The 10,482-nt window shown below is 55.2% G+C and overlaps 2 protein-coding genes across 2 annotated transcripts; one reads left to right on the forward strand and one right to left on the reverse strand.

Annotated features, from left to right (window-relative positions):
* The first annotated feature begins 963 nt into the window (after positions 1-963).
* GLA (galactosidase alpha) lies at positions 964-6,398 on the forward strand. Its single transcript, XM_039717399.1, has 7 exons — positions 964-1,147; positions 1,260-1,434; positions 1,603-1,780; positions 3,263-3,354; positions 4,186-4,347; positions 4,925-5,122; positions 5,273-6,398. Exons 1-7 carry the CDS (start codon positions 978-980, stop codon positions 5,534-5,536), a joined length of 1,239 nt encoding a protein of 412 aa, XP_039573333.1. The 5' UTR covers positions 964-977; the 3' UTR covers positions 5,537-6,398.
* A 1,046-nt stretch (positions 6,399-7,444) lies between these two features.
* On the reverse strand, positions 7,445-10,454 carry RPL36A (ribosomal protein L36a). Its single transcript, XM_039717400.1, has 5 exons — positions 10,398-10,454; positions 10,055-10,160; positions 9,364-9,431; positions 7,600-7,722; positions 7,445-7,514 (listed from the first exon to the last, which is right to left on the reverse strand). Exons 1-5 carry the CDS (start codon positions 10,398-10,400, stop codon positions 7,494-7,496), a joined length of 321 nt encoding a protein of 106 aa, XP_039573334.1. The 5' UTR covers positions 10,401-10,454; the 3' UTR covers positions 7,445-7,493.
* Positions 10,455-10,482: the final 28 nt, after the last annotated feature.

Consider the following 10,482-nt stretch of genomic DNA (forward strand, 5'->3'; position numbering starts at 1 on the left):
AATGCACACTCTGGATAAGGCAGGATGTGATCACAGGGACAGGTGCTCGGGAGGAGGGCTCATTCAGGAGCTTCTCACAGAGCTTTGGAGGCAGAGCTGAAAGCCCAGGGCCAAAGCCACGTGCTGAGCCCACGGGGTACAAGCCCCTCTTCCCCAGGACCCTGTGCTGACACAGAGAACACACAGAGCCACACGCTGCACTCACAGCAGCCCCCAGCCCCTCAGGCAGCCCCAGCACTGCTGAGCACTCCATCACTGAGGCCAGAAAAGATCCCTGAGATCGAGTCTAACCCGTGAGCAATCACCAGAGCACGGCACTGATTGTCACGTCCAGCCTTGAACACCTCCAGGGACCCTGACTCCATTTGCTGGGCAGCCCGTTCCTATGTCTAACGGGATACGTTCCTATTCCTTCTTTGTGTGAAGGAATTACTGCTGATGTGCAGCCCGACCCTCCCCCGGCACAGCCTGGGGTTGTGTCCCGCGGTCCCGTCCCTGTTCCCGGAGCAGAGCCTGGCCCCTGCCGGGAGCTGTGGGGAGCGACAAGGGCCCCTGAGCCCCCTTTCCTCCGGGCTGAGCCCCCAGCCTCCCTCAGCCTCTCCTCACGGGGTTTGTGCTCCTTCAGCAGCCCCACGTCCTTCCTGAGCTGAGGGCGCGGGGCTGGACACGGCTGCGGCCTCAGCACAGGGGGACAGCGCTGCCCTGGTCCTGCTGGCCGCTCTACTGCGGTCCCGGCCAGGTGCCCCCGCTCTCTCGGGCAGCTGGGAGGTGCCGCCCGGCCGCGGCTGCCCGCACCGCCCGTGCCCCTCACGGCCCCGCCGCCATGGGCACCCACCCGCTCACGTGACACAGCTACACGTGACCGAGGGGGGGCGGGCCGATGCGCGCCTCGCCCCTCGCGATTGGCGGAAGGGCGGGCGGCTCCCCGAGGATTGGGCAGGCGCGCTGTCAATCAGCGGCAGAGCCGCGGCGGGGCGATGGCGGCCGCACGGTGGATGCTGCGCTGGGTCGCGGCGGCGGCGGCCGCGGTGGCGGCGGCGCTGGCGCTGGACAACGGCCTGGCGCGGACACCGCCCATGGGCTGGCTGCACTGGGAGCGCTTCCTCTGCGGCACCGACTGCGCCGCCGAGCCGCGCCGCTGCGTCAGGTACCGGCGCGGGGCACGGGGAGCCCTCCCCGCCCGGCCCCGTGGCCGTGCCGCTGCTCACGGCGGGCGCTCTCCGCTTTCTTTCCCGGTGGCGCGCCCCGGCCGTGCGCAGCGAGCAGCTGTTCGTGGAGATGGCTGACAGGATGGCTGCCGAGGGCTGGAGGGACGCCGGCTACGAGTTCATCTGCATCGACGACTGCTGGATGGCCCCGACGCGGGACGGGCAGGGACGGCTGCGGGCGGACCCCGCGCGCTTCCCGGGCGGCATCCGCAAGCTGGCCGACTACGTGAGTGCCACATGGCACTGGGAGCGGGGGCACAGCGCGGGGTGGGCATCGCTGCCGAGATGCGGCCCTGCCTGCCGCAGTGGGGCTTTGCTTCCCTTGCTGCCCCAAATCCTGCTCCTCCTGCCTTGGGGCTGCCCCATGCCAGGCTCTGTTTCTCTGCACACACAGGTGCACTCCAAGGGCCTGAAGCTGGGCATCTACAGCGATGTTGGGAGAAAGACGTGTGCTGGCTTCCCTGGCAGCTACAACCACTATGACCTGGATGCCCAGACATTTGCTTCCTGGGGTGTGGACCTGCTCAAGTTTGATGGCTGCAACTCTGACTCACTGGAGCTGCTGGCAGAAGGTAGGCATGGGCTCAAGGCAGCTATTCCCATGGGTGGGAATATTCTGCAGGCAGCAGCAATTCCAGGCCCAGCATCAGGCTCCAGGGACTCGCTTTTTCCTGACCATACTCATTTAAGGGACTTGCTTACAAAACCAAATCTGAGGCTCTGTTCTCAAGCCCAAGGTTTTGAGTGTTGCTGTGTTAAGAGTTTTTATCTGCTCAGTCTCCTGGAGCTGTCCTTCCAGCACAGCTCAGGAAAGGAGCTCTCAGGCCTTTCTCAGTCATTTCTGGATCAAGCTGAGCACAGACACATCAGCTGTGTGCTCTGGGGGGGGCTGTGCTCCCTCAGCTCTTAACTCTGCACAGGCTTTGCCCTTCTGCAGGGGCTGTACTGGAGAGCCCAGAGCATTTCACACACTCAACCCTTAATCCCTTTGGTGGGGCCTTGTCAGCATGAATCAGCCTGAACAGTTTGTGTCAGCCATGAAAAGAGCAGTTAGGAGGGCTTTTAACAGATAAAAATGAAGGCAATTATGGCATAAAAATCCTACTGGGGTTTTCCTCTTAAAGCACACCAGTGTAAATACCACTTCAGAAGTTATTTGCACAAAGGCTGGCGAGCCAGCAGCTGGAAGCTCAGCAGCTCCCTGTGCTGAGGGGATTGGCTACAGCCTCATTTGAGGCACAGGCAAATCCCAGTGCCACAGGAGTAGATTTATGGGAAGAGCACTTTAAGTTAGAAAGCTTTTTGTCTTGACTGGGCTCTCTGGCTGCTGGCACAGTCAGCACCACCATGTTTGGCAGCAGGAGTCCTGCAGAAAGTCCTGTCTGTGCCTGGCAGGGAGAACCTGCCCAAGTGACAGTGCCATGAAGCCAGATGGTGGGGCATATGCCAACTGCCAGAGACAGGAGCACAGCTCAGCTCCCTGAGTGACACTGAGCTGAGAGCTCCTGCTGCCTCGTATGTGTGACCCAGATACAATCCAGTTGCACTGAAGCAGTTCCAGAGGAGAGAGCAGACTTTTCATTCCCTCTCTGCCAATTGGAAGGGACTTAACAGGGCTGTTTGGGGACAAGGACAGGAAAAACTAGAGCTTTTGCATTCCTGCCCAGTCCATATGGCGCAAGGCCCTCACGAGAACCTACTCCTACATCACCCAGCAGAGCTGCACTGCCTGATAGATACTGACTTGTGTTTCCTGGGGATCTAGAGGGAAAATGCCATACAGGAAAGCTTTTAAGCTCCTTCCCTGGCTGTATGTAAAAGGGATCTGCAGTGTTGGAGCGACAGCCTGCCCAAGCAAAGCTCCTGTCCCTGGGAGGCAGGTGACCAGCTGCAGACTTTGAATTCCCCTGTCCTCCCTGTGGTGTCTCAACCACAAAAATGTGTTCAGTCTTAGTTTTGTAAGAGTTGAACTGAAACCTGAACCTGTGCCATTGGCTTAGTTCTGCTGTGTGACCAAGGAGATTGGTTGTGTAACCTCTGTGCTCTTCCTGCAGGATACAAGCACATGTCTCTGGCCCTGAACAAGACTGGAAGGAGCATTGTGTACTCCTGTGAGTGGCCTTTCTACTTGAGGCCTGTGCAGCAGGTAAGAAGTGTTTATCCTGGGGCTCAAGTGGGAAGAAGAGAAAAAATTTTAACATTGCAAAACAGCACCCTGAGAAACTTGCTGCTCTCTGTTCTGACAGAGAACAAGGCTGTAAAATGGAGGAAAAAACCTTTTCTTCCAGAGCCCTGAACCATTGCTCTGCTGAAATAGATTCAGTAGGATTCTGCAGCATGAAGGCACAGCCCAGATGGAGCGTGCCAAAAAAACCACAGCATCCATCTGCTTCCTCCCTCCAAGGAGCCAAGCAGCAAACCATTGGCAATGCAGACACACAGCCCAGCAGACAGCTCAGTGCAATTCCTCCTGGACACAGAGTGCTGCAGGCTCAGCCTTACAGACAGCTCTGGGGACCACGAGAGAGGCTTTGTGACATCCTCCACACTGTTCAGTGACAGATTTCTGCCAGCCAGGGTCTGTGATTGACACATTGCCCTCCACCCACAGCTAGAATTAAATGTATTACTCACGAAAGGGTGTAAACCCAAGAAATGGCAATAATTACTGGGATATTACAGTTTAATCCCACTGGCCTTGTCACACCTTCAGTAAAATTGTGAAGGAATTTTGTAACAGAGCTGGTGGTCACAACTGTTCTCCCAAGGGGAGCAACAGTGTTTTCTGGAACATCAGAGTGGAGTTACTGGGCACAAAGCACTCAAGAGAATCGACATGCACTGCATCATCCAGAGAGCTGGTGATGGAAGGTGTTACCTGGTTCTCCCCCAAGCTACCTTTGGTCCAGTCTAGCCTTGCTGACACTCCTGTTGTACAGCCAGGTGCTCTGTCTAATCACACTCACTGTTCTGGCAGCCCAATTACACGGAGATCAAACAGTACTGCAATCACTGGAGGAACTTCTATGATGTCTATGACTCCTGGAACAGCATCAAGAGTATCTTAGACTGGACAGCACTTCACCAGGACACCATTGTGAAGATAGCTGGGCCAGGGGGCTGGAATGATCCTGACATGGCAAGTACAGCAACACCCACCCCACCTGAAGCATCAGCAAAAAACCTCTCCTCAGCTGCGGGCTGAGAATGGGAAGGGAGAGAACTGGGGGAGAAACATTAAGGGGAGGGACTCTGATGGGACCCTAGGATCAGGATCTTGGTGAGAAGGTCCAGGGTAGAAAGGGAAAGAGAACTGCAGCTATGGCAGTACCAAGGAAGCACCATCTTTGTGTCATGGCAGCCTCCACAAGCAGTACCAGCTCAGGACACAGGTGTGGCATTGGGGGACAGTCTCCAAAGTGCTGATGTCCCACCAGAGTGAAAACCCCTGGGTGCCAGCACTGCAAGAGTCAATCCAAAAGCATTCTCAAACACTGCCTAGCCACTTAAAGAGCTCTCTTCACTTCCACCAGGGACTCATCCTAAACTGTCACGCAGTTATGCCTTGCTTTTCCCAACTGGCTTGTCCTGCTCCTGGCCCTCAGCCTATCTAGCCAGGCTCCAGAGAGGTCCCACCCTGTGATTTCCTGGTACTGGTGGCCCAGTTTGTCCTCAGCAGTTAGTGTTACCAGGCACTTTTTGTTTGCTTGTCGTAGCTGGTGATTGGAAACTTTGGGCTGAGCTGGGAGCAGTCGGTGACTCAGATGGCCATGTGGGCCATCATGGCTGCTCCCCTGTTCATGTCCAACGACCTGCGGCACATCAGCCCCGAGGCCAAGTGGCTGCTCCAGAACAAAGAGGTGATTGCCATCAACCAGGACCCGCTGGGCAAGCAGGGATACCAGCTCTTCAAGGTACAGCAGGAGAGGGGAGGGATGGAGAGGTGCTCGGGGTTTGGGAATTTGGGAACTTTTGTTCCTGAAGCCTGCTGGAACAGACAGGCACAAAGACCACCACTTGAGCCTTGCACAGCCTAAGCCCTGGGTTTGTTTTCTCCTTGGCAGGACAAGAACTTCCAGGTGTGGGAGCGGCCCCTGTCTGACCGAGCCTATGCTGTGGCAGTGCTGAACCAGCAGGAGATTGGGGGACCCCAGAAGTTCACCTTCTCCCTCACCTTGCTGGGCAATGGGCTGGCCTGCAACCCGGCGTGCTCCATCCGCCAGGTGCTGCCGGCCAGCCGCGACTGCGGCGTGTACAGCTGGCTCTCCTCCCTCAGCGTGGAGGTGAACCCCACTGGCACCGTGCTGCTCAAAGTCCTGCCACTATAGGCAGCACAAAGACAATCTTTTCCTAAGCCTCAGGCTCCGTCTGAACTTGTGGCAGGAAATTCATCTCCTTCTTCCAGTCAGGTGCCTTTATTCTCAGGCATTCATTATCTGAACCTTCAGGCTAATGTGACAAATTGCCATCACTCCATCATCAGGAGGTGACAAGGAAAGGGTGAACAGCACAGCAGGGCCCTTTTCCCTGGCACCTCACCCAACTCCTCCTCCAAGGGGCTCGAAGGGCTCCAGCAGGGCACTGCCACTACCGAGCAAGGAAAGGCAAGGGATGCACAGGAAGCATCTTACAGCTGTCCTTGAGCACTTTAGGGACAATAGGGAAACATGCCTTGGCCACCTTGCCCTCTTTTCCAGACCAGGACACACAGTCCAAGAATTGCTGCTCCCACCCCCGCTAAGGAAACCAAACACTTCACTCAGAGCATGGACATGCACTTCCATCTTCTGACAACTCAGGGACTGACATGAACCGTTGCACTTCTTAGCAACTTCCTTGACAGCTGCTATCAGGACTTAGGACTCGAGTTTTTGAGGGTTTCCCCTCGCTCCAGGAATCTCTCACCAGTGGCTGTCACTTCCCTTTAGATGATAATTCCTTTTCCCCCCTTCATATGGCCACTGGAGTCCCTTTCTCCATGAATCCTGCCTCCCAGAAATCTCTTGAGTGCTTGCTTCCCACTGCTGGCAGCAGCCTTTAGGTTGAATAACATGGGCTCTCCAAGACAGGAGATGGATAATCACTTAAGCAACCATCATGTGCAAGTATATTATCTTGTGATTACAATGCAATCAGGATTTCTTTGTTCTTCTGTGATTAAGCACTTTGATTAAAATCCCTTTAAAAGGCTATGCTTTTACTTACTGGCAGTGTACAAGAGTACAGCATGGTATCTGAAATTAAATAATGGTTTAGGAAACAGGCCAGTTTGTTCCAGTCATGTAAGTTTTTGTGAAGTTTGTCATGATTACTAGAAACAGCACTCAGTGAAGCTGATGTAATACAGCCATACAGTCCACCCCACAGGCCAAAGCCACCACTGCCTACACAAATCTGAAAAGGCCATCACATCAGCCAATATTTAATAAGCAAAACCACAGATTCCCTTACAATTCAGTAACTGAGTGCTCTCAGTCATGATGAAGATGTGAAGAGGATCTCTCCATCCTCCAGCTCCACTTTACTACAACAATTCAGTGCTCTCAGTCATGATGAAGATGTGAAGAGGATCTCTCCATCCTCCAGCTCCACTTCTACTACAAGAAAGTTGCCTGTAAGGGTGAACTCTGCATTGCCTTCCCAGCACCTGCTAACAGCAGACTTCCTACTCACAGAAATGTTCCTCTCTAAGGGGAAGCTGTCCTGGAGGCTGTCCCCACAATCTACCACACTCTGGTTGCTGCCCATTTGAAACTTCACTGCTGTGCTTGGCCTTCTTCCTTCAAGGAAAATGCAGAGGAGCCAACAGCAGGGGAGGGCAGCTGAGGCTGTTACACCATGTGCCAGGAGCAGCCACAGGCACGGAGCTGTGCCTCACCTCTTTGAGCTGCCACAGCTCATGGCACCTGCCTAATGGTGCAGGTGCCAAAGCCACTGGCTGCTCCAAGGCCTCTGCTCCTCAGCTGTCTGTAAAAAGGGGCCTGGAGCCAAGTGCAGGGGCTGTTCAGGGGAGCTCATAAACGAGCCTGCACCATGCTCATGCACAGAAGTCACTGGCACCCATTACAGAACACCTCCTGGAAACACAGTAAAGAGATCCCAGCTACTGACAGGGATCTTCCAAAAGCCAGGTCAAAAACTGGTCTGTTAAATGGTTCTGCAAGCAACACCTCCCTGCTGAGCTGATGTACTCACAGCACCCACCCCAAGAGAAAACACATAAAGAAAAGCAAGGGATCAATCCAATTACTTTAATGTGGTCCATAACGATGATCAGGACGATGCTCAGAACTGGATCACCTGGCCCTGTAAGAAGCAAGGGACAAGGGTGAGTTTATTCACCACTGAGTATTGCCCCCCTTTCTCAGCCACTCACAGAATAGCAACTCACCTTTCTCTTCTTGTCTCCTCCCAGCTCAAAGTGCTTGCACCTCTTAATTGCCAGCATCCTCTTGGACCTGCAGTTGGGCTCCACACACTCCAGCCTCAGCACAATCTTCTTGGTGGTCTTGGCCTGGAAGGAGGAGGAGCAGGGTGTTTTAGTGAAACACACATCCCCCAGCAGACACACTCTCAGGGAGAGCTTGTTCCCTGCACTCCTGAACATTCAGTTTATTCTCAAAGTATAGACAGACTACAAACACAGTTAGGCTCCCTCCACTGAAAAGAAGGCAGCACTTTAAGGATCAGGAGGACTGAAGTGGATTGGTATCTTCACACAAAGGGTGCTGGCAAAAGCATTCAGTGGGGCAGGGCTGGTTCCTGCAGGATCAGCCATGCTGGAGAAATCTGTTTCACTGAACAGAGCAAGAAACTCACACTTTTAGTGTGGAAGCACAGACCAGCAGTGCTCAGGAGAAATCCAGAAGAAAATTGGGCAAAAGAAACACCTGGAAGCAACACCACTGGCAAATTTTCTCTGAAGGAGCAGTGACAGCAGTGACACAACAGGCTCAGTGCAGACCTGCAGCTACTCAGAAGCTGGATGAAACCTGAAAGACTGCAGAGGGAAGAATCCAAACCTGGGAGGCTGCTGTAGCAGCTGGACAGGGCTGTAACCACCAGCTAAAAACCTCAGCCAACCATCCATACAATGCTGACTGGGAAAAATCAGAAGTGAGAATTGCAATGTACAGGTAGAGAGTGCCAGCAATGCAGCTGCGTGGTGTACCCTGCTTGCAGAAGCATTTTCTGTGAGGTCTCTCCGCTTCCTGGCACGAAGTCAACTTGAAAACCTGCTGCCTCATTTTTTCCTTCTTGCTGGAAGGCTTCCTGTGCACCTCCAGCAGGACACCAGGGCTTCCAGCAACAAACCAAGCAGCTCTATGAGCATAACTAAATAATTCACACAAAGCAACAAACCCACCCACTGGGGTTTGCTTCCCTGCTGTAAATACACCGAGCAAGCAGACAGCTCCTTTCCCTTTGCCAAGGCCTTCCCCCTGGGCAAGCAGTGAAGGAAACGTTCCCTTCACTGCAAATACCCCTCCCAGAAAGAACCCACTCCCTTGCAGCATCCAAGCTGAGAACCTGCTCTGCAAACACACACCAAGTCACCCTGCAAAAGAGGAGCCTCTCCATGAGACAGGACAGCAAGGAGATGAGCAGTGCTCTTGATGGGAGCTTGAAAGGGAAAGGGAGAATGACTTTGTACAAGGGCACAGAGTGACAGGGCAGTGGGAAACAGCTTCACACTGACAGAGATTTAAAGAGTAGGAAGAAATTCTTCCCTGAGAGGGTGGAGTGGCCCTGGCAGAGGGTGCCCAGAGAAGCTGTGGCTGTCCCATCCCTGGCAGTGCCCAAGGCCAGGCTGGATGGGCCTAAACAGCTTCACACTGACAGAGACTTAAAGAGTAGGAAGAAATCTTCCCTGAGAGGGTGGAGTGGCCCTGGCACAGGGTGCCCAGAGAAGCTGTGGCTGTCCCATCCCTGGCAGTGCCCAAGGCCAGGCTGGATGGGCCTTGGAACAGCCTGGGACAGTGGGAGGGACTGGAACAAGACTGTCCCTTCCAACCCAAGGCATTTGTGATGAAGGGAGAGCTGAGCCAGCACAGCACTGCCCTAACACAGCCAGGAAAGGGCACTGAGGAACCCTCCCTCAGCTGGGCAGGGGCTGCCCAGGGCGTTTCCTGCTCCTGAGGAGCAAACCACTCACCTTTTTACGGAAGATGGGCTTTGTCTGGCCCCCGTAGCCGCTCTGCTTCCGGTCATAGCGCCTTTTTCCTGTGGGAGAAACAGCTCTGCTCAGGCAGCAGCCCAGGGGGTGCTCCAAGGCACTGCCTAAACCCCAGCACAGCCCAGCAGAACCAGTGCCACGGCTCCTGTGCTGTCCCCAAAAGTGGAGCCTTCCCCTCACTGTGCACCCAGCAAACACACAAGGTCAAGGCACTTGATTTACTCAGGGTTCTGTGCAGAGAAGGGTGCTGCGTGGTAAATCCTCTAAGGCAGCACACAAAGGGCTGGAAATATTTATACAGTCCTGTTCAGGTGATATTTCCATGATTAATCCACATCACTGCTGGTGGAGCCCTCATGGGATTCACTTTCTTTCACCTGGACTTGAAGGCCCAGCACATTTCAAACCCACAGCAGGGCTGGCCAGCCTGGGCTCCAGCTGTGCTTTCAGAGCCAGCCAGGTTCACCCAGAGCACATTCCCTAACTAGTTAAACATCTCCATACAACAACCATCTGAAACTACTTTGGGCTGACACGTCCTTAGTCTTTCTGCCTGTGTCTTATTTTTTCAGCTCCCTTCGCTGCCCAGCACATCCCTTGGGCCCAGCCGTCCTCCCCAGCCCCATGTCCCCAGCCAGGGCACAGGACACCCGGAGCGAGCCGTGCTCACCCTGCGCGTACAGCGAGTCCTTCCCCTTCTTGTACTGCGTGACCTTGTGCGGCTGGTGCTTCCCGCACTTCTTGCAGTACGTGCGGCGGGTTTTCGGCACGTTCACCTGGAGGAGAAGGAGGGGAGCCGGTCAGGGCCGCTGCGCATACGCCACATCCCGCTCCGAAGGCCCCGCTCCCGCCCTTCCCCTTCCCTCGGGCCCTGCGCTGCCATCCGGGGATGGGGAAGCCCCCGCGCCGGTCTGGCCGCTCAGCACGCACCCACGGCGGCGGAGGGAGCCCGGCCCGGCGCAGCCGCGGGGCGGATGCCGGCGGATGCAGCCCGGCCCAGCCCCAGCACTCACCATTTTGGCGGCGGCGGCCCGGAGAGAAGGAGCTGACCGGAAGCGGAAGTGAGTGTGAGCTGGGGACCATCGAGAGGAGCGCGCG

Source organism: Passer montanus, unplaced genomic scaffold (assembly GCF_014805655.1).
Source record: "Passer montanus isolate IOZ18808 unplaced genomic scaffold, ASM1480565v1 scaffold38, whole genome shotgun sequence".
In the NCBI taxonomy this organism is placed as follows: Eukaryota; Metazoa; Chordata; class Aves; order Passeriformes; family Passeridae; genus Passer; species Passer montanus.